The sequence below is a fragment of the Chanos chanos genome, chromosome 1, assembly GCF_902362185.1.
Source record: "Chanos chanos chromosome 1, fChaCha1.1, whole genome shotgun sequence".
NCBI classification, from domain to species: Eukaryota; Metazoa; Chordata; class Actinopteri; order Gonorynchiformes; family Chanidae; genus Chanos; species Chanos chanos.
This window is the reverse complement of record NC_044495.1, coordinates 41,974,816-41,996,504: the sequence shown is the minus strand read 5'-3', so window position 1 is coordinate 41,996,504 and position 21,689 is coordinate 41,974,816. Positions and strand designations below refer to the sequence as shown.

The following is a 21,689-nucleotide window of genomic DNA, read 5'->3' as shown; positions in this document are numbered from 1 at the left end:
GTTATACACAGTTTGTCTTAAAATGTGTTAGCAACTGATTTCAGACAAACATAGATGGAAATACGAGTTCTTAGTATTGCAGTTAAATATTTTTATTATTTATGTATTTGAATATAGGATCACCTTGTACCAGTGAGTCGTAAGATTTCCTGAAGATTTTGTGATGCTGAGAAAAGTTCCAGAAGGCCTGAAGAGTGCTGACAGCTGGAATCTGACAACAGATTCACTCTGATTCACACACATCTCCTCTCCGCCGTCCTTGCCGCTGTTTCCGTTTATCTCCACTGCTTTTCAAAATGAGGTTTATAGAGGGAGGCTGTGGTTACTGTTTAATGAGGCTTTCACACTAATACTGAGAACTTTCACTCTTTCACCGCAGATTGGAGAAAATGCCACAAAGCTGGTGATACAACGTGTGTGTGGCACCTGAAGTGTCTGGCAGTCGTTAAAGCACAGCTGGAAAATAGTATGCATGAATGTTACTTGAAGTATTGCATTGATAGTTTCAGTTTTATGTGAATTTAGAAAGATATTCCTCAAAACAGAGTTCAGGATTTCTGAACGCCTCAGTTGTGTTCATAAAACAAAGACTTGTAATTGTTTGTTTGTTTGTTTGAGCTGCTGCTGAAAGGATGAAAGTTATATTGTGTAAGAAGTCATTAAACAGGAGGTAATAACAGGACAGCTTTAAAAACAAACAAAAAAGTCAAATGGTGTTTGGATATGGTCAACACCAGTTTTGACTGCACTTTCGTTTAAGGTGGCAGCATCATCCGAAAGGGTCTATTTTCATTTTATCGACTAAGATTTTGTCTCAATGACAGTGTGACCTCCAGCAGATTTCTAGATTTTGCCAAGCTCACAGGATGAGTACATGAGGAAAAATGAGATGTTTAAGTTAACCAGGGTGTCAGAGAAATGCCACTCAAAAGCAATCTGTTTAAAGTATCCATGGGTACCACTGCCTTGGGAGTGATCTATAATACCAGGTAATGAGCTCTAAAGCTGAAGGAAATGGAAGACAAACTGATTCCTCCTTATGCAGTAAATGACTGGGCTGTGTACTGTTTGTACATATTTGTTCTTTCCAAATATGATACCAAATGAATAGGTTTTCTTTACATTTTTATTTATTGTTATGATGCACTGGTAAATAAAAAAATGGTGTTTGTTAAAGGATTAATGGTGAAATTTCTGCTAATGAGACATAAAAATATGTTTTCCCAGAGCATCTAGTGACAACAGGCTGTCTCTGAGATCACAATGCTGTTACAGTCCTGCAAAAAGATAAATGCCTGCAACAAGTTCCTGACCAGAGAACTCTGAACTTAACATGGACTGTTTAGATGCAAAACTGATAATACTTTTTTTTTTTGCTAAATACAGTGCCAGAATCAGAAAGGGACAATTTTATCTGAAAAACACAGAGAACTATATCTGTAACTATTTATATAATGCATATTTTGAAATAACAGTGAGAACACACACCAGTTATTTCTCAGGCTAATTTATTGTTTTCAAGAAACCAGCATTATTGACAGTAAACAAAATAATCTGTGCAATTTCCCTTGCAAACTACCAACAGCTGAATTACTGTTACAATTTTGTATATGGTTTGAAAAAAAACTCAAGTAATTACAGTGTGAGGGGAAAATGAACTGATGTTTTTATCGTCATATTTTACTATAGTTTTCAAAACCAAACTTCATGTGTTCTCAAATTCATGTCAAAGTCATGAAACGCTCTATTCTGCAAAAAAAAATACTACAGAAAACAGGCCCCTATATACCAAATCCAATTCTCACCTCAAAATCTATGTTCCACTGATATACTGATCGTACAACTGTAAAGCTGAGGATTATGGGTAAGGAATATTTTGATTGGCCACTTGACCCTCCTATGAATTTCATATTGTTTACAGCCATTTCACATTAGAGAAGTGAGAACAAAGATTCACATTAAATACAACTACACAACACTTTGTTTCATTACTATCTCTGTCAGCACCAAGCACAGGGAGAGTCCTCTTTTGTGTGGATGCAACTTGACCTGCCTCAAGTGACCGTGCCTTATTTTTCCTTACTGGACTTAGGTAACTGGGACATGGGAGGGTGAAAAAGTCCAAGCTATCCGAACTGAAAATCAGTTTTTGGTTTCAAGTTTCTTGCGACTTCGAGTCTGATCGTAACTCCTCCTGCGTTCCGCTCGTTCGCCCAAATGGGTCCCTTCATGTTTCTTCAGTCGTTCGGCAGTTTTGAAGCTCTTTCCGCACTGTTCACATTGCCAGGGTCTCTCCCCTGTGTGACTCAACATGTGGTCTTTCAGATGGGACGAATGCTTGTAGGTCTTCCCACACTCCTCGCAAGTGAAAGGTCGTTCGCCGGTGTGCACGCGCTGGTGTCTCTTCATGTTGCCTATCTGGGAGAAGGACTTCCCGCACTCCTTGCAGTGGTATGGCCGTTCCCCCGTGTGAATGCGCATGTGACTGCGCAGCATCTCGTTTCCAGCAAACGTCTTATTACACACAGTGCAGGAGACCCGGGGTCGTGGCTTCTCGTGATTTCGCTGATGCTTCTTCAGGTCGAACAAGTAGACAAAGGCCTTTCCACAGATGGCGCAGAGGAACTGGCGTTCACTGATGTGGTAGCCCATGTGTCTTCTCAGTAAACTGGCGTAGATGAAGCTCTTTCCACACAGGTGGCACTGGTACGAGCGCTCCATGAAGTGGTATCGAACGTGGATGGCCAACTTGAACGCCGTTGGGTAGCTTTTATCGCAGTGAGGGCAACGGTGAAGACTCTGAGAAGTGTGGCATTCCCGATGAATCTTCAAATACGTCCCCTGCGAAAAACTCTTCCCGCAGATGTTGCATTTGTACGGTTTCTCCCCTGTGTGGACACGCAAGTGCTTGACTAGGTCGGGACGTTTCCGGAAAGTCTTGTCGCATTCTGTACATTTGAACGGTTTCCCATCTGAATGGGTCTTCTGGTGATTGGTCAGGAAGCTGAGACACCGGAAGCTTTTTCCGCAGTCCGCGCACTGGAATGGTTTCTCTCCAGTGTGAGTGCGCAAATGATCTTTCAACAAACAGCCATATCGAAATTCCTTCCCACATTCTGTACACGTGTGCTTTCCCTGGATCTCCTGCGTTGTCTCAGACTCAGCAACTATTTGAGACTCCAGAGAAAAATCGGATGTTTGTGGAGACTTAGTCTTCCTGCGAATAACAGCCTTTTCATGGGTGGTCCCTTCATCAGAGATCTCTACATTCTGTCCCAGACACATGTCACCAGAGAAAATCCTCTTTCCCGTGTCGCTGTCAGGAGGTGGCGGCAGGACAGGCAGAGAGATGATGGTTCCGGCAATTTCAGAGATCCACTGCTCCAGGCTTACCTGCCTCACTGGTGGATTACCAATCTGAACAATGGTGGCAACTGGCGTCGTTACTGACGATGAAGAGGAAGGAATCGCTGTGGTAACTGGACTGGAGACCAGGCTCACAGCCTGTTGTTGTACTTCAAGCTGCGTTGTTTCTTCCGATACAGTCTGTATTTCCGCTATCTCTTCGGTGGCTCCCTCCGTCAGGTGGATTTGGAGATTCTGTTCTTCACAGGCGGGATTGTTTTCCCCGCTGTCTTCTCTTTCTCCAGCACTACAAATCGTAGCAAACTCTATGTTTTCTGTGAATGGCTCACAGTCTCCAGCATCACTGCAGCCCCCTGGACTCATTATATTGGTGGTGATTTGTTCAGAATCAGACTGTCCACAGCTGGCAGGCTCAAAGGCAATCAGCTCCCCCTCCAGAGATGGGGCAGACAAATAAATCACAGAGGGCACTGGAGCAGAGATTAAAGAAAAAAAAAAATCATCAGGGAAATGAGTTAATGTATCTGCACAAAGCAAAACTGCTCGAGAACTGGTCGTGAACTGTTTTTGACACAATGTCAGAGGGAATAGCGGAGTGTGGCGTACCATTCTGTTGAGTACGACGAATGGATTTGCAGTGTTGGAGCAGATCCTTCAGATCTGCAGGGTCTGACAGAGGCTGTACGATGTCCTCCACAGCAGAGGCAGCGTCATAGAGCCGTGAGGCAGTCTGAACAGAAAAAAAAAAGCCAGAGGTGAAAAAAACAACAGTGAGGGGAAAAAACCCCAAAAGAACAGTACATCACTTAGAATTCTAAACAATAGTGCTGTACTGATAAACTAAACTTAATGATTTTACGGTTTTAGGTTAACAGTGGATATATTCTCACCAACATGTAACACCTGGCAACATAAATCTAAACATACAAGCAGCCTTTTCACCATGCCATGCGACCCACCTCTCTGAGGTTTGGTACTAATAGCAACTCCTCTACTTTTGAGAGGAATTCCCATGACAGCTCCTGCAGTGCAGCATCATAACCAGACCCATACTCTATGGGAAAAGTGTTCTAGAGAAAAACACAATACAACAATACACAACATTATACATGACAGTCTCACAATGGCAGCTCTAAAAAACTGAAACAATCATTAACTTCCTTAATCTTGCTGAAGTGTACAGTGTACAATCACACAGAAAAGGACAGAATAAAATGTTTGGCTATCACTCATAGGAAAACAAACAAACAAACAAAAAAGAGAAAAATATACATAATATATGGCTGACCTTAAAGAAGTCTTCTCTTTTCGTGGGATTTGTCAGCATGCTACGGACCAGTTTTATGAAGTTATAATGAATTACGCTGTCTTCATCCTTACCCTGTGATTGGTTCATCAGATAAACACAAAAGGTCTACATGAGTTCATCTGAACTTTTCAAATGAGAAAACCTGTATGTATAGAAGAGTGGGGACTCTCTATGACAACCTGTTTTGAAATAAAATACTTACTATGAGTTTGTGAAGTGTGTCCAAGTGCGCTTGAATAATCATGGGGTTAAATGATTCATCTTTATGACAGAGCTCCAATATCACCTTAATGGAGACACAAGTTGAACATCATTTTTCATACTGATATAACTTCAAAAATCACTTGTCTTCCAGTATCTTAATCTAACAAAACCACAGTGAGACCCCAGCTTACATAGTTCTTCTCTGAAGAAAGAATACTGAATGCAGAATACACAGACTGACATAAGAAAAAACTGAATTTGTTGCTTTTTAGACTGTGTTTCTCTAAAAAGCTTGCCTAGTTTTATCCTGCCGACTCTTACCCTTTTTCGCAATTCGACAGACAGTTTGTTCATTTGATTTTGACTCATCAGCTCCGGCACCGTCTCTGCCACCAACCTCACAAACTGCTCCAGTTTGCCATAGTGCGTTACGTTACGAGTCTGAATTACTTGCCACATAAATGCGGACATAAGTCGCAAAGGTGGCACCGCTAAGCGCAAGGAGGAGAGCGGGAGATATGAACCTGATATTATAGAGAAAAAAAGAACATGTTAAGTACACGCTGCTGTTAATATTAACATAATGCCTAACCATGCGTTATTAGAGCTGGCATGTAAGTATTACTTTGAACGCTAAAAAACAGTGTGTACCGTGTGTTTATCTGCGCGCTAGACTTGAAACTATCAGAAAATGCGTGTATTCTAAACTAAACTTTTTTGTCATACTGCTCATACATCCTGCTGTTTATGAGAATACTGGCCAAATTACTCTAAACCAATTACAAGAATTACTTTTCCTGTAATAAATGAGGGGGGACAGTCGTTTAGAGCGAAGAGAACAATTATGTACCCTTTTCGGCACTCAATTTCAAACCAAAACAGGTTATTTGCCGCGCTAGCTTAAAAAAGTCATAGCAATACAGCAAAGTATTCTATCCACTTGATTCTTTGTCATTTTGTCCAACAGCCCACACACAACGTAGCTTAAATTCGAGCTGGGTGTGTTGAGACTGGGAATTAGTAATAGCATAGCAACATGAGTTATAAAGACTTGAGCGCCTCATAATAACTTTAACAAGTTACTTTGCTATCTAGCTTCACCAATAACGCGCCACATAGCACAGGGCTAGCTTTTTGCTAATCCAGCTTACGTACGAAAACAACTCACCCATGTCCCGACCCGGAAAAATGCTCTTCAAAATTGTATATTTTTAAAGAAACTTATTAGTATAAATCGACGTAAAATGCATATCAAAAAAACTTGGACAAGAACTACTATTTAGATGTGCACAGACTGCTGTCGAACTGAACACAGAAACGAACATCCATGCTAAAACCGGAAATACACGGGCACGATAGCGGCTTCTTCGGCGTCATCCATTAGCTCAGTCCAGGGGTCCCGAGTCGAATGCTGCCATCATTCGGTCTCCACTGAAAATCACTGTTTTGACGCAGGTCGACAGAGACCGCTTTTACATCAGAATAAAAAAAATATTTCAATTGAATCACCTAATCTTATTTTCAGTTTAAATTGGGAGAAACAAAATCATGAGCAACCCTCAACCATATTTAAGTAATGTAGAAATAATATCATTTAATGCTCTTTTCATTTAGGAGACAGGCACATTTCTCACAGGGTGCAGACAATGTGTATTCCTCTGGAACTCTAGACAGGTGTATATGGGACAGACTATAGGACTACTGAAAAAGGTCTCCTACGCTGGTTTTCACATCACCAGTACGATAAACTGCTCTTTCATTGCTTCAGCTGGAGACACCGCGACCTGTCTGATAATCACTTTTTAAAGGAGAAACTTTCATCGTAGACAGGATGCTTCTCTGAATCCACAGAACCACAAATTTACAGGACTAAAACCATAACTGATTATTCAAAGATAAGCAGTTTGAGTTTAATGTCATTAAAGTGGTAACTAGCATTGTTTTTAGCAGTTTTGGTGTGTGGTTTGATACGTGTATTCTGCAAATAAATTTCACCCAAACAGCTAAAAGTTCTTTAAAATTAAATTATTAATAAATTAAAAAAAAACCTTTTCTCTAGTTCTGTTGTAAGACAGAGCTGTTTCACATCAATATGTGATTTACCTAATGTTAAATGTCTGAGTTTAGGTTTCAAGCTGTTATTGCACAAAACAAATCTCACCTGATTCAGCTGCATATATGCAGGGTCCACAAGCCATGGAATTGTTCCTGAGAAGGACTGACTCCCTCTGGTTTGGTCTAGAATACACAGAAATATACCAGAGAAATTCCCTCCGAGAATACCCAAAATGAATACCTCGAAAATGAGGGTTAGGATTTCCACATGTATGTGCTTCTAACAATACTCTGTAACTCAGCTGACAAACTCTTTTCTTTATATGAACTTTAAAATAGACAGCGATTTATAAAGACGGGACCACACAAATGGATCCTCATTTAATTTACATTAACCACGAATGATATTTTTGCATCCTCATGCAGAGTCAATGAACTTTACCTTCCGCTGTTTGAATTTATTGAGAGCTGTCCTTTGCTTAATTCGACTGTAGCATTCACGAGCGTGTTTAATTAGCGGAAGAGACGGTAACGAGTGCGGGGGTGGCTGAAGGGCTTGAGGTAGAATGGCTGTCGATTAGGACGCGCGAGGGGCATTTCCTAAGCGTTCAGCGAGCCATTTATACCACCTGCAACAGGAGATACTGCTCTATTTTTGGGCCCTGTAATTATGTGTCATCCCTGTGAGAGATGTCGAGTGGTTTCCTGTGTATCTACTGACCTTAAGGCACATAATGCGCCAATCCTGCGACACTGCTTAAAAATGATAATGAAGTAGCAACTATTGAGCGCAACCTCGGCTGACCAGCATTTGTTCCGTGAGCTGTGTTGCCACTAAACAATTTAAAAATGAGTTGAGGGAGTTTTTTGGTGATATTTAATTACATTGTTGCAACCTTTAACCATAAAGGCACCCCATAAAGGGCCCTCCTTTGTTTTCCATTTTAGATTTGTAAATTCTTTATAAGAATTTACAAGAATCGGAATTATTCTGTACAATGTATAATTTGTGGAAATGGGAATGGGAATCTGCCTCTTTTCCTTCATGTGCTACTCTATACCTGTTTCTGTAATAATGTATTTTCCTGTAGGCTATGTCTATAATGTATGATCTTTTCATCTTATGCCAAAGTGAAATATACATCTACATGGAACATCACACACGTAAATGCACTGTTCGTTGCACATTTGACAGTTGAAAACGGCAGTAATTGCACGTATAAATTACTGTGCCGGAACATGAAGAAGCTCTGGTTTCTTCCCACAGTCCAAATACATGCAGGTTAGGCAAATTGGAGACAATAAATTGCCCGTAGGTATGAGTGTGTGAGTGTGTTTGTCTGTGTGTCTGCCCTGCGATGGACTGGCGATCTGTCCAGGGTGTTTCCCCGCCTTTCGCCCTATGAGCGCTGGGATATGCTCCATCACCCCCGCGACCCTAATTAGGACAAGCGGCTTAGAAAATGAGTGAGTGAGTGAGGGAACATGAAGAACAAATCATTCCGCACACACACTATTTTTAACGCTATTTTCTCTCCTGGGTTATCGCTGTTCTCACAGCCAGTGCTATAAAACAGAATTTGTGCTGGAGGAGGTTCACAGCAGACAGAGAGAAACACAGCATTTTCCCTCTGTGGCCCTGTGTGTTACATACATGATCGATCTCCCTGGACATGCCTGTACGACCAGATCTAATGGACTGTGGAATCAGTAACGATGAGAAGAGCTTTCAGTGGCATTAATTAGTACAGGTGTCCTATTTCATCATGTTTATTATACCTCTGCCCTCCAAATACAAATGCATTCTAAATATCCGTTTCATTGAACCATGTAGTCATTTAGATTGCCCATACACACACTGATATTATATGTATGTGTGTGTGTGTGTGTGTGTGTGTGTATGTATTTCATTCTGCTTTTTGTGAAATGATAATCATTGTGCTCTCTCTTTTTCTTTCTCTCTATCAGTGAGTGTGTATGTGTATGTATATGTGTCTGTGTTGGTGTCAGTGCATGTGTGCTGGTTGCAATGAATGTTAATTATACATATGCGATTTAACAGCCACAGAGTAAATTAACAATGAATCCCAGAGCATATCTGTTACTGTGGCCTCTGTTTTCATTTAAAGAGCCATAAACTGCAGTGTGCTACCACATGTCCTTGACTGGTATTGATCTATATAATTTCAGGCATGTTGTATATTCTAATTTACCAAGACTCACATACTGACCTTCCTGCAGCTCTATTCAACACAGACCTGAATAACTGAGAAATATTCTTGTAGTCAAGTTTATATTAAAAATACTTATGAGGCAGCATTTTGTATCTTTACAAAAGATAAAAGTCCACTGATGTTACACATGGGGCAGATGTCACACTCTCACAGTCCTCGACAAGTGACCGCTGCACCGTTAGGGGGAGTGAGAGGCAGGAGTAGGTACGAGGTGTTCCTGTGGAGCTGCCGCTGAGGAGTTGCTGTTTCGTTTTGCAGGGGGACTGATGTAATGAACCAGGAGGATGCAGCGTTTGATGTAACAACGCAGAATACTGGTGGTCAAGCAAGTGAAAGGAATTTCCCAAAATAAACAATAAAAATCACCTTGAAAAGAAGAGGGGGCTGCAGATGCCGATAACGCCACCATGCTTCCGCCAACCCGAGACGATTTACGGGATAACACCACGCACAGAGGGGGTTGAGGTGGGTTGATGACCGGCCATAAAAAAAGAGTGGGGGGGGTGAGAGTTGATCATAGCAGATTGAATGCTCGAGAGGGGAAACAAAGAAAGTAGGAGGGGAAGGGAGGAGTGAGGGTGAGCGAGGGAGAGCGTGACAGAGGGAAAGGAGGAGTGAGAGAGAGAGAGGGGTAGATAAAGCCAGAGCAGGGGCCATGAGCAAAGCACTGCCGTATGACTCGTTGCCAGCCAGGCCGAGCCCGCGACGAAGAGAGACGTGGGAGAGGGAGCAGCAGGCTATACGGAGACTATCTTCACCCAGGGGCTTGGGACTGCCAACCCCACCCCCTGTCTCCCGCCGTCCCTCAGCCCTCCCGGGATATCTGCTCTCGCCCTTCCAGGAGCCCATTGAACATCAACAGCAGCAGCACCGCCTCTCCCTGTCGCTGTGCTCTGAGGCCTCACTGGCGCCTCCCGTGCCAGTGGCGGGTGGTGCCCCGCCTTGCTGCCGGGCGGTGGGCATCATGCCCCTATTGCGCCTGGCCCTGCTGGTCTTCAGCTGCCTCTTCTGGGCGGCTGGACTGGCCATCTTCACGCTGGGCATTTGGGCACAGGCTTCGCTGGCAGATTACATGCTGCTCTCAGCTAACCACTACCCCAATGCCCCACTTATCCTGCTGGCCACAGGGGCTGCTGTCACTGCTTGGGGCTTCCTTGGCTGCTTGGGTGTAGCAGCCAATCTGCCATGTCTCCTCCGGGCTTATGGCTTCTTCCAGTTGGCCACACTGATGGGAGGACTAGCCGCTGGTCTGTCAGGGCTCTTCTACCGCGAAGACATTGCCGGCGGCTTCCGTAGCGGCCTGCAGAGGGCGGTGTTGGCCTATGGAGAGGATGAGGGTCGTGCAGATGCCCTGGACAGCCTTCAGCGGGCACTGGAGTGTTGTGGTGCCGAGGGCTGGCGAGACTGGCTGTCATCTGACTGGGCGTCGCAGGATGCCGTTAGTGCGGCCGGGCACCCAGGGAATGAGTCGGTAGTGTCGGTACCAGACAGCTGCTGTGTACGGCGAAAGGGTTGTCGCAACAGGCCGCTGCTGGTGACAAGCGCTGAGGGGGTCGCAGACGCGGGGATTCACCCTCACGGATGCTTCCAGAAAGTGTTCAGCTTTGTCAACGATAATGTCTTCCACATCGCTGCCACCGTGTTAGGTCTCGCCTTCACCCAGGTAGCAGGCATCGCCCTAGCATGCCTGCTCGCGAACCGTCTCGCGCCTCGTGTGCGTCGACAAGGAGGACACTAATATGTCACAGTCCGGGTTTTAACTTTGTTAAGCAAGGATAAACTGACTACACTCCATCTGGACTGGGTAAGGGACACCTTTCAACCTGAGCAATGCCCCTGACTGCTTGTAGGGGTATCCCAAGAGACCACTGTCTTATCCAATCAAATAGCTTGTTAATAATTTTGGAAATCCATGTACATTATAGCTGTTGACAGTATTGACCAAGTAGTGCAGTTTGCCTTCTTTCACATGTTTTAACTCACTGATAATTGCACAGCATGAAACAAGTGCAAAGACACTAAAATATCATTATACCATCCATCCTCTTTGTTTAGGGAAGAAATGCACAAAGACTGAAAACAGTGCACACTTGCTTATCACTGTATCAGCAGAAAGCCAATGATCTACAATTTACACTACAGAGATTCTCAATGTTCTTTTGTGTAAAACTGCATTGGGGTTAATCTTTGCTAGCATACAACACTGGCTATTCGTGTGTTGATTTTAAGAAGAATATTGGAGATTTTTTTTAACATATTTGAACAGTCGTTAAATCTCGTTACTGTGATGTGATTTCTGAAAACACTTTGCAAACACTTGGTGTTAGTAAGTTGACTGTTGCATGGTTTAATATTAATCTTTGACAACTCAGTGATTTTTGGAGATAAATGTTTGTGTTATGAAGTGTACTGATGGTAAGATAACGGAGTGTGTAGAACAATATTGTCTGGGTTTGGTCATTCACATCCCCTCTGTTGCATAATGGAGCCTTGGAAAAACACAAATGATAAGATAAATGAACTGAATTTATCATTTGATTTTTTCATGGCTGAACTTCCTGACAGGATTTGTGAAGTTCGTCGATGTGAGACTGTATTATTCTGCAAAACTCTTGTGAAATTCTTATCTGGGGTTTGTGTGTAAATGAGCTTCCCAACATTGTTTCTTAGATGTTGGTGTGTGTATGGAAGACATAAATTATAATTTAATGTTCATAAAATAAATTAATATGATGTGAATGTGTGCTTACAAATTTTTAATGGAAAACATCCTCAAATCACATACTTAAAAAGAGAACATTAAAAAGGTGTCTGTGACTAGTTGAGAGCATAGTGACTGACATTATTGATTAAATTATTATTATTGTTTTCTATGTTTCCTTAAAAATTGATGTTATTCACATCAATTATAGTGTGTTATAGTGTGTTAATATGAGTACATGTACGCGCAAAAGGAAAACAATTATCACTCCTCAACCACCAGAACTGACGCTACAATTTAGTCTGTCAAAAGTAACGCACAAAATAATAATTAAAAAAATAAAACACATTCACAAACATGATGTAAAATCAGGCAGAAATTCTCACACACTTTACGGACCACACATTTTCATAGCGGGTGATTACTCACTAAAACAACTGACAAGTAAGTTTTAAATGTCACTAATGTAAATATCGTTAATCGACAATCACATTTGTAACACAGCGTTATAGGCTGCACCTGTAACAATGTTCGATGCTGCACGATGCAAAAAGACTGCAGGGTACTTTGTCCGGTCCGAAAGATGAGGACACTGATACAACAATGTCTTCGTTTTAATTTTTTTTTTTTAAATCTTTAAAAGTCCTTAATGCATAACAACGTTTAAAACCATTGTACCAAGAGGACAAAAATAGTCCCAGAGACACAGTAAACAAGGCGATTACATTTTGTTTTCCAAAACGCATAAAATTCCCTCATTGCGGTCAGTGCGGAGGCAGCTAAGTTCTTGTCCACATTTAAAAACTATCAAATACACTCTCGGTTGTATTTCAGAATTGAGGTATCCTATTCCATCTGAAACGAGGCACTAAATCCTAAGCGTCGCTAGCGGTCGATTCTGTCTGGGGCGAAATGACCTGACACACGGTGGATTCATAGCTATCTAAACAACATCTCATTTCGACCAGGGAAAGAGGCTGATTACATTCCATGCTGCAAAATTAATTTATTAAAGTGAGTGAACAGACAGGTGCCCAGACAGGCTCATACACATGCCCAAACACTCTCTCTCTCTCTCTCTCTCTCTCTCTCTCTCTCTCTCTCTCTCTCTCTCTCTCTCTCTCTCTCTCTCTCTCTCCCTCCCTCACACACACACGCAATTTAGCGGCAAAGACATTGCTTAGCACGGGGGTATTGCTTACAAACAGGCGCCTCAGTCCACCTCTCAAAGTGGCACAAATTAGGTACCACAAGGTAACATCAGGGTCACAGGTATGAGAGAATAGTCTGCTGCAACCTGTGTGTGGTTAATGGCAAAATGTTCACCTTATAATGGATTTATCATTGAGAGCGAGAGCGAGAGAGAGAGAGAGAGAGAGAGAGAATAATCCTTAAACGGATTAAATGGAATTTAAAGTGCAACACCAACTGCTTGCAAATGTACCACTACACAGAGTGAGAGTGATTCTTCCCTTAGGAATGGACAACATGGGCTCTGTCGTTGGGCGCACGCCCTTGCAGCGTATGCGGTTCAATAATGTTGCCTTAAGGAAACTACCTGTAGATACGTCGGGAGAACCCGAGTCGAGAACAGTTAGGGGAGCTTGCTTCTCCCGCGTTCAGCCGTATCCGCTGGTTAACCCTAAGTTTGTTGCTCTCTCCAATTCCGCTCTTACTTTGATAGGTCTGAGTGCAGATGAAGTTTTGCGTGACCCACATGGAGCGGAATATTTAAGTGGTTCGAAGTTAATACCCGGCTCTGAGCCTGCAGCACACTGTTACTGTGGACACCAGTTTGGCCAGTTTGCAGGACAACTTGGAGACGGTGCGGTATGCTATTTGGGTGAGGTGGAAAACCCCGATGACCTACAGATCAGTCAAGAGTTCAAAAGCCCCTGTGGTCGGTGGGAGATTCAGTTGAAGGGTGCCGGTCGAACACCATACTCCAGGTAATCTTTCAAACGTTGCTTATCTCATTAGACAGGACCGATTACCATGCCACCTCCTGCCGACTCGGGTATTCATTCCTTCCGCACACCTGTATCAGAAAATTAGGCTGCATCAAGTGTGTTTGTGCCGAATGAGAATACATTGTGTTCCCAGTTTAAGACATACTGCACTGTTCTGACTGTGCATAAAACTTTTATCACTGGAAGGGGAATTTTTCAAATGTCTGACTCAATCCTGTAATTTCGGACACTAGTGGTTAAATTCTCCATACAGACTCGTGTTTAACAAACTTCCAGAACGATGAAGATATTCAGTAGCCTACGCTATGAATGAGCATCGTGTTTTTATTGATGAGGAGTTCCGAAAGTGAAGTTTCTTCGTGTTTGACCTTTTCTAGATTGCATATTTACGCACAATACCAAGAGCTGATTAAAGGATTAATGAAATAAGATCTGCATTCCGTTCTCTCGTGCCATAATGAGCATTCTCAGTAACGGCCAATAAAATGTCGCTAATAATGATCTTGCAGTGGAAACAGTAGGCGCACTACTGAGCAGCATCTCTGCAAGCACCCTAGTCAGAGGGGGCCTTAAGCAGAGGGAGCTCATGTGAACGAACAGCTCATATAAGGTTTATTTTCGATGAACGTCGAAACACTATAAATAGCTGTTTTGTTTGTGTTCTTGTTGAAAATTTCTAAAGACACAGTCTTCTACTGTTGGTCGTGTTGTTATAATTAAATGTCTGTAGCAAGTTCGTACCATTTATCGAACATTCCAGATCTTTACGGAAGGTCTTAGGAGTTATGCTATTCTCTTCTTTAGACAGTCAGATGGCCGCAAGGTTCTGCGCTCGAGCATTAGGGAGTTCTTGTGCAGTGAAGCCATGTTTGCTCTCGGAATTCCCACTACACGAGTTGGTTCCCTGGTCACCTCTGACGTCTATGTCCAGCGAGACATCTTCTACAGCGGCCACCCTCGTGCTGAGAGGTGTTCCGTGGTCCTGCGCATTGCTCCCACATTCATCAGGTATAACCTCTCTCTTACACTAGTGTTGTTCACTCTGGACACCGGCCCATGCAATATGACATTTTAACAATTCACCTCAATGTTTCTTTTTTGTTTTTTGTTTTTTTTGCAAGAAGTGAATTAGATTTATTTTCAGTGCAGAAAGTACAGGAACATATTGGGAAGCCTTACATTGCAAAAGTTGACTCCAGCTCATTGGTTCAGTTGATGAGCTCAGTAAAATTGACTCATGCTACAGTTTAAACATCACAGAATCATGTTGACCCAAGTTGGTCTGTTGATTTGGTGATTGGTGTACTCCAAGAATGACTCACAATAAGCTGTAGAATGAAATGCGTTAAATGTCTACATTGAAGAATATTTTTCCTGTTTTGGTTGTGATATAATCTGTATTAATGAAAGCAATTTATGCAATTTGTATCTCACTTCTTTCTCACCAAGTCTCACTGAACATCTTCTGATTACTCTCTACTCCAGGGCCCAATAGTCTGTTCCAGAAAGCCCAAGACTTATCCCTTGATTCCACAAGGTTCTAAAATGTTATCAACTCCCTTAGACCTATAGATCTGTCAGCCTAAAAACAAGAGTCTCAAAACCTCAGAAACAAGAGTTTGTTACATTGCGATGTAGCACTTAACTGAGTCATTCAGTTGCTTGGTTGAGTTCTCTTTCTTGTTTTCCAAAGCATCGTCAGAAATTTTATCCTTCTGTTCTGTAGAAATGTTGGTGCTCCTCTATATAGTACTTACATAATAGTACCACAGTTTGAATGTCAGATTTGTTGTCTCACCATGCAGCTGTGTGGAAATGCCACAAACAGATAGTGATGTCGCAGTCCCTTGGGAAAGCTCATATTTACAGCCGCACTTGAACAGCAAAACTGTGTCTTAGAGTAATGAAACATTGTTATTACAAAGCAGTGACTATATAACTACTGAGTTACAGCGTGCTGTCCCAGTTCTAGCAAAAGAGCTATATTTCTGTCTACCTCAGGTTTGGCTCCTTTGAGATCTTTCATCCAGTGGATGATTTTACGGGGAGGCAAGGCCCCAGCGCTGGCCGCCATGACATCAGAGCCCAGCTGCTTGATTATGTCATCGAGTCGTTCTATCCTGAGATCCAGAGGAGCCACACAGACCGTAAGGAGAGGATCGTAGCCTTCTTTCGAGAGGTATGAGCTGACAGTCAACTTTAGTTCTGATAGTGGGCTGATAATGCAATAGTCAACTATAGTCAACAATGTTGGACCATGTGGCTAACACACAGTAATGATGATAGTGATTTTAATACTATTTAATCAAATTGTGATTCAGGACAGTTGTATGATGTGTTGTCTTACATGTTACATGTCAGACTGTGGTGAGACTGTATGTTTGTAGTATTTGAATAGTCGTTCCTATCTCAATACTTCAAGCTGCTCCCTTTTCTTGTGTAATTAATATCCACAAATTAATGAGTATAATATTTGAATATTGTTGGATATTTGAATTGGCTAGGTGAAGTCATTTTGATAAAGACTGCACATAGTAATATTGCTTTGACTCTTGTAGTCATATAATAAATTCTGTGCACAAGATGAGACAGGAACCTTATAATGAAGCCATATAAACAATTAGGGACAGAAGAGGAAAGCTCCATAACTCCAAGTCTGTATTTGATTTTTTTCTTACTTTGATTCATGGGTACAATATATCTCAGTGGACATTTATTTCTGATTCTTTCTTCACAACAAAAGTCATCTAAAAACAACTGACGGATTTTTTGGAAAACAGACGATTTTTAACCTTGGACATTAGTTTATATGTCTCACCACTGCATCATAATCTGTAAGTCACCCTGAAAAGTAATGTAAATCTGTTGGTTTCTTTAGAGATTTGAAATTCCAAAATTCCGTTACTTCAGAGCTCCAGATATTTTGCATTCTGAGACTCTTTTCCTCTGCCCACTGTTTTAAACTCTTTTTATGATGCTGTGTGCTGTGTATTCAAGAACGTTATTTTGCAGGTGACTGTGAGGACAGCGAGACTGGTGGCTCTGTGGCAGACTGTGGGTTTCTGTCATGGCGTTCTTAACACCGATAACATGAGCATCCTCGGTCTTACTTTAGACTATGGCCCTTTTGGCTTCATGGACAGGTAAGTCTATTCTCTTCTCTGCCAGAAGTAAATCTAACTTAATTTAGTGCTTCTCGGAAAAAAAGCTATTTTTTTAATTTGACATTGTGTCTGCTTTCACCGGCTCAGCTTAGTTTTCAGAGAAAACGTACATGTGGAAAGCAGTGGATGAATGCCACACCTCTTTAACAGGACATTAGACCTTCTGCTTTATTGGTCGCTTCTGCACTGTTAATTATTCAGATACTTCAAACATGGCTGTTGAGCGGAGCCAGAATATAAATTTTAAGGGTATAAGGTATGTTGGTCATGAATTCTGAATATACAACCATGTATGTGCAAAAAAACAGCACAGTCAAGAGCTTTAGCATAAGATGATATTTCATACCAAACATGAGCATCTAGACCCAGCTGCTGGATAACTGAAGCATCGCTTATTGGTTCTTGGTTATTTATCACCGTGGGTTATTTATCTCTGTCTGTCTGTTTGTCTATCTATCCATCTAAATGCTTTAATATTACCTAATATCTGCTAACCATCACCTTTCTTCCCCTGGCCCATTGGAAGGTTTGATCCTGAGTTTGTTTGCAATGCCTCAGATAAAAGAGGTAGATATTCATATGAGGCCCAGCCGTATGTGTGTCGTTGGAACTTGGCTCGCCTGGCGGATGCCCTTGGTTCAGAGCTCCAGGCAGCTTGTGCTGGGCCCATCCTGGATGAGTTCATACCCATGTATGAGTCATTCTACGTGGCTAATATGAGGAGGAAGCTGGGCCTGTTGAGGCGGGTGGAGCCAGAGGACCAGGATCTGATCTCAGACCTGCTGAAGACCATGCACAATACAGGTACAGACAGACAAAAAACATAAATTACTCAGAAAACATTACTAAAGGCAGCACAGATCACATGAACATGCATATTAATGTTAAACCAAATGTTTCAGTATTGCCATGTATCATATTATTCTGAAAACCACTATACAAACTTAGGGAGTATGTTTGGGACAGGTCTTTAACATGTGTCAAATATTGTTTTGTTTTTAATATAAAATGATTTTAAGGTTTTTATTTCAGAGCATTCTCTCACTTGCTTATAAAATTTTTATTAAATTGGAGCATTAAAATGATCAGACATCCAGAAAAATTTGCAACCATGATGTTATGTTATGACTGTAATTTATTCATTCGGAATAAAGTATGACCAGTGAGACAGTGAAAAGTTGTCCCTTGATAAACACATGAACAACAAGTGAAAGGAACACGGATGAAACAAAACTCAGAAGTCAGAAAGGATACCCGTACTTTATGAGAACAGCAGTTTATCTTAAGCTGAAATTTAATAATAGTTTTCAAACAATTCAGTTTGTCCAACATTTTCTTATTATCCACCTTTGATCCTCTCTGTTTCTCCAGGAGCCGACTTCACAAACACATTCCGCCTTCTGAGTCGGGTGCCTTGTCCCATGGGGAAGCAGTCTGAGGAGGCAGACGCTGTTGGGTTGGTTGTGGAGCGTCTGCTCAAGCAGTGTGCCTCACTGGAGGAGCTCAAGGTGGCCAATCATCCCACAGTGGAGCCCCGTGAGGGGGCTGGCTGTGATTTAGGGCTAAACAGAGAAATATCATGGCTTAGAAAATGCCCAGGCCTGAAAAACACAGCTTCAGCTGATCGCTGTGGTTAACTCAGAGAGAACAAGTTTATGTTTGATTCAAGCAAGTGGGTTTGCATTCAAGCCCCTATTGTAATTTGTAATTTTGTGCTGGTCATCATCTTTATCAACATACTTTGGACTTTTCTGTTGAGAATTTCTGGCTTTATATAGCTAGATGCTTCTCATAAGAAAATGTTTGAGGCGTTTCTGTGGGTTGACCTCTGTGAGGATGGTTTGATCGAGCTTATTGTGTTAATATAATTGATATGATTATGATTTTTCTGGATATGTTTCCATAGCTTGGTATGCTCTTAGTTTGGATTTTACTGTATTTTACAGAGCAATGATACAACAATAAAGTAATTTATTATCTTAGTTAAAATGCAAGTGTATTGGTTATGAATCAAGTCCGTGTGTATAGATATTGATCAAATCATATCCTTGAATATTGAAAAAAGAAACAATGAATGAATATTTATACATGTAATAAGGGCACAGCAGGAGTTTTTCTTTGAATTTCATTTCTCTAATTTATATTATAATAATGGTCACTTTTCCTTTGGAGACTTCTAGTATAAAGTATGTTGAAATGACCTACTATAATCACAGTGAATGATCTGGGAAAAGGACGTACATTCTATATTTTATAGTGTACACACAACGACTTACCAGAGCCTTTGTATTGTGTATGATATTATACTAAAACACACCTGTTTTTTTTTTTGTTTCTATTTTCACTACAATTCTTGAAGCGCATTGCAAGAAAAGCAAAGCAAGAAAACTGGTAGGTCCACAGCATAAGCTAGCATAGGTTTGCTAATTATGCTTTTTAAGCAATATATACTACTTGGTTTTTAAACTGTGAGCTGTGGAGAAACAATAGTTTATATGTAGACTTGGTGGGTGTCAAATAATATCACATAGAGCAACAGCATTACCTAAGCTTCCGATTCCATCTGTTGGAGTGTCTAGACCACAAGGGACACAGAGAGAAACTCTTAGCATGGCTGATTCCATTCTTTTTTCTCCTCACGTCCTCGTCTACCTCTCACCATTCATTTCTTCTCTTCCACTATTTTTCATATCCCTTGCTTTCCTGATCTCTTCTTACCTTAGTGAACTGGAGATGATTCTCTCTATGGCTGAAACCAATCCAGGCATGTTCAACATGGTAGCCAATCGGCCAGAGGTTGCTAAGCAACTCGAGAAGATTGGCAGGTTGAAGGAGCTACTGGACATCAACCAAGAGGATCTGAGCCTCAAACAGAAAGATGACTGGCTAAGATGGATCAACCGGTACAGGTAAGGAGGAATACCCGAAAAAACAGATAACACTCTGAGAGATAGAGGTCTTGATATTGTGTTCTCTGTTTGAAATGATAAAAAGTGGTGCTGTCTTTTCATAGGTATGTGTTTCACTCAGGTTTAAAAACTGTTTTGATATGGTCTTTATTTGACACTGTTAAATAAAATGTAACATTTTAAACTGAAGGGCTAAAGGCATTCATGCTCTATCATTTTATTAAATAATGAATTAATTTTATCAGCAACATCACTGAGAAAGCTCCAGTACATGTTGTTCATTTTGTAATTTAACTACATTCATCACGGTAGTTTGACAGAACTCAGATTGTGTTTCCATGAATTTACATGCTGAGCTATAGAAAACCTCTGGAACTGTTTGTTCAAGTTTTATCAAAATGGGGAATAAGGAAATTCAAATTTGAGAGCCAGTTTGATTTTTGTACCACTGTTTCCCTGTCTTTACCATCACATTTACAATAAGGCATACTTAATCCTGTCATGTTTGCTGGTTTTATCAAGTGATATTGTGATGTCATTGTGTGGCATAGACTGAAATATCCAGGTAACTAATGTGCTAGCAATGCTCCCTCTTGTCTTGACTTCACCACTCGCCACAACGCAGTTTTGGTATAGTGTACTACATTTTCAAAATAACTTTGGCTACAGCTTAACTTCTTCCAGTTGGAAATAACTGTTAGCTCTGTAAAGTGTAATTTCGGAGTGGCTTCCTCTTCAAGGATCAGGGGACATGATATGGTGTTGGAGTAAATGCTTGTAAACAGTACAGGGGGTTTTAACAATACAAAGGATGTACCTTTGACATTCCAACTCTACAGGAGACGACTAGCACTGGAATGTGAGGGATCTAGTGACCCACACCTGGTGGAGAAAGAGAGAGTAACCACAATGGACAGCACCAACCCTGCCGTAGTCCTCCGCAACTATATTGCCCAGAATGCAATTGAAGCAGCAGAGAGTGGAGATTTCTCCGAGGTCAGATTTTACAAGAATACAATTCTTCATGAATTTTTCAAGCATACCATTTTTATGATGTTATTTGGCAGTAGACATGATATAGTAAAGATCTATTGCACCCATTTAAAGATAATACTGATTTGATCCCATGTATGTGGTTATTACCAATTAAACCCGTGAATAGTTCTTTATATTATAAAAACAATATAAATATCATCTAATTTAACTCTAAGAGTTTATTTAACACTCATACTTTATTGTGTAGGCTGAAAGGGAGCTATGTACCAAGAAACTGGGTAAAGCATTTTGAGTCTAACCTTCAACAGAAATGGATCTTCATAATTAAGCATTCTCTTAAAAATACACACGCTCATCACATAAACACAGCTCATCTGTCACTAGAAAACAAAGACTGCACTCCTTATCATGTCTTTTTTTCTTCACTCCTTTTCTCTGATTTCTATGGTGTAAATAGAGATATGACCAAACCACAGCAGCTAGAAGCAGGGCTGTGGAGTAGATCTAAATGTGACACCATTTGAGTGTTTGGGAATGGATTAACTGTTGTTTGATTTTCACTCTCTTACAGGTTCAGAGAGTGTTAAAAGTTCTCGAGAGCCCGTACTCAGTGAATCCAGGTCTGGAGCGACCTGGTTGGCTGGGGTGCAGGAATGAGAGAGGGCAGACAGGACACAAAGAGGAGGAGAGTGAAGGACAGAGAAGGACGATATTGAATGCACGTTGTCCTCCCTACACCAGCAAGCCACCTTCCTGGGCACGTGAAATCTGTGTCACCTGA

The 21,689-nt window shown here is 41.4% G+C and overlaps 3 protein-coding genes across 3 annotated transcripts; 2 read left to right on the top strand and 1 right to left on the bottom strand.

The window, feature by feature from the left end:
* Positions 1-1,663: 1,663 nt before the first annotated feature.
* Positions 1,664-6,051, bottom strand: LOC115829386 (zinc finger protein 436). Its single transcript, XM_030793522.1, has 7 exons — positions 6,048-6,051; positions 5,201-5,370; positions 4,878-4,961; positions 4,655-4,747; positions 4,326-4,436; positions 3,973-4,096; positions 1,664-3,836 (listed from the first exon to the last, which is right to left on the bottom strand). The coding sequence occupies exons 1-7, from the start codon at positions 6,049-6,051 to the stop codon at positions 2,143-2,145; spliced, it is 2,280 nt and encodes a 759-aa protein (XP_030649382.1). The 3' UTR covers positions 1,664-2,142.
* Positions 6,052-9,823: 3,772 nt separating this feature from the next.
* Positions 9,824-10,906, top strand: LOC115829303 (tetraspanin-7-like). Its single transcript, XM_030793403.1, has one exon. The coding sequence runs from the start codon at positions 9,824-9,826 to the stop codon at positions 10,904-10,906; it is 1,083 nt and encodes a 360-aa protein (XP_030649263.1).
* Positions 10,907-13,273: 2,367 nt separating this feature from the next.
* LOC115829199 (protein adenylyltransferase SelO-1, mitochondrial-like) lies at positions 13,274-21,689 on the top strand. The gene is made up of 9 exons (XM_030793296.1): positions 13,274-13,818; positions 14,644-14,847; positions 15,841-16,018; positions 16,852-16,982; positions 17,530-17,807; positions 18,375-18,539; positions 19,726-19,912; positions 20,752-20,908; positions 21,480-21,689. Exons 1-9 carry the CDS (start codon positions 13,274-13,276, stop codon positions 21,687-21,689), a joined length of 2,055 nt encoding a protein of 684 aa, XP_030649156.1.

Bases quoted from the DNA above. Each gene is read 5' to 3' on its own strand.
- LOC115829386 (XM_030793522.1), bottom strand. The intron at 4,748-4,877 runs GTAAGTATTTTA...AACCAATCACAG, and splicing joins ACACACTTCACAAACTCATA to GGTAAGGATGAAGACAGCGT. The intron at 4,437-4,654 runs GTCAGCCATATA...GTTTTTCTCTAG, and splicing joins AAAGAGAAGACTTCTTTAAG to AACACTTTTCCCATAGAGTA.
- LOC115829303 (XM_030793403.1), top strand. From the start codon at position 9,824: ATGAGCAAAGCACTGCCGTATGACTCGTTGCCAGCCAGGCCGAGCCCG.
- LOC115829199 (XM_030793296.1), top strand. From the start codon at position 13,274: ATGGAATTTAAAGTGCAACACCAACTGCTTGCAAATGTACCACTACAC. The intron at 16,983-17,529 runs GTAAGTCTATTC...GCCCATTGGAAG, and splicing joins CCTTTTGGCTTCATGGACAG to GTTTGATCCTGAGTTTGTTT. The intron at 18,540-19,725 runs GTGAGGGGGCTG...CTTCTTACCTTA, and splicing joins TCATCCCACAGTGGAGCCCC to GTGAACTGGAGATGATTCTC.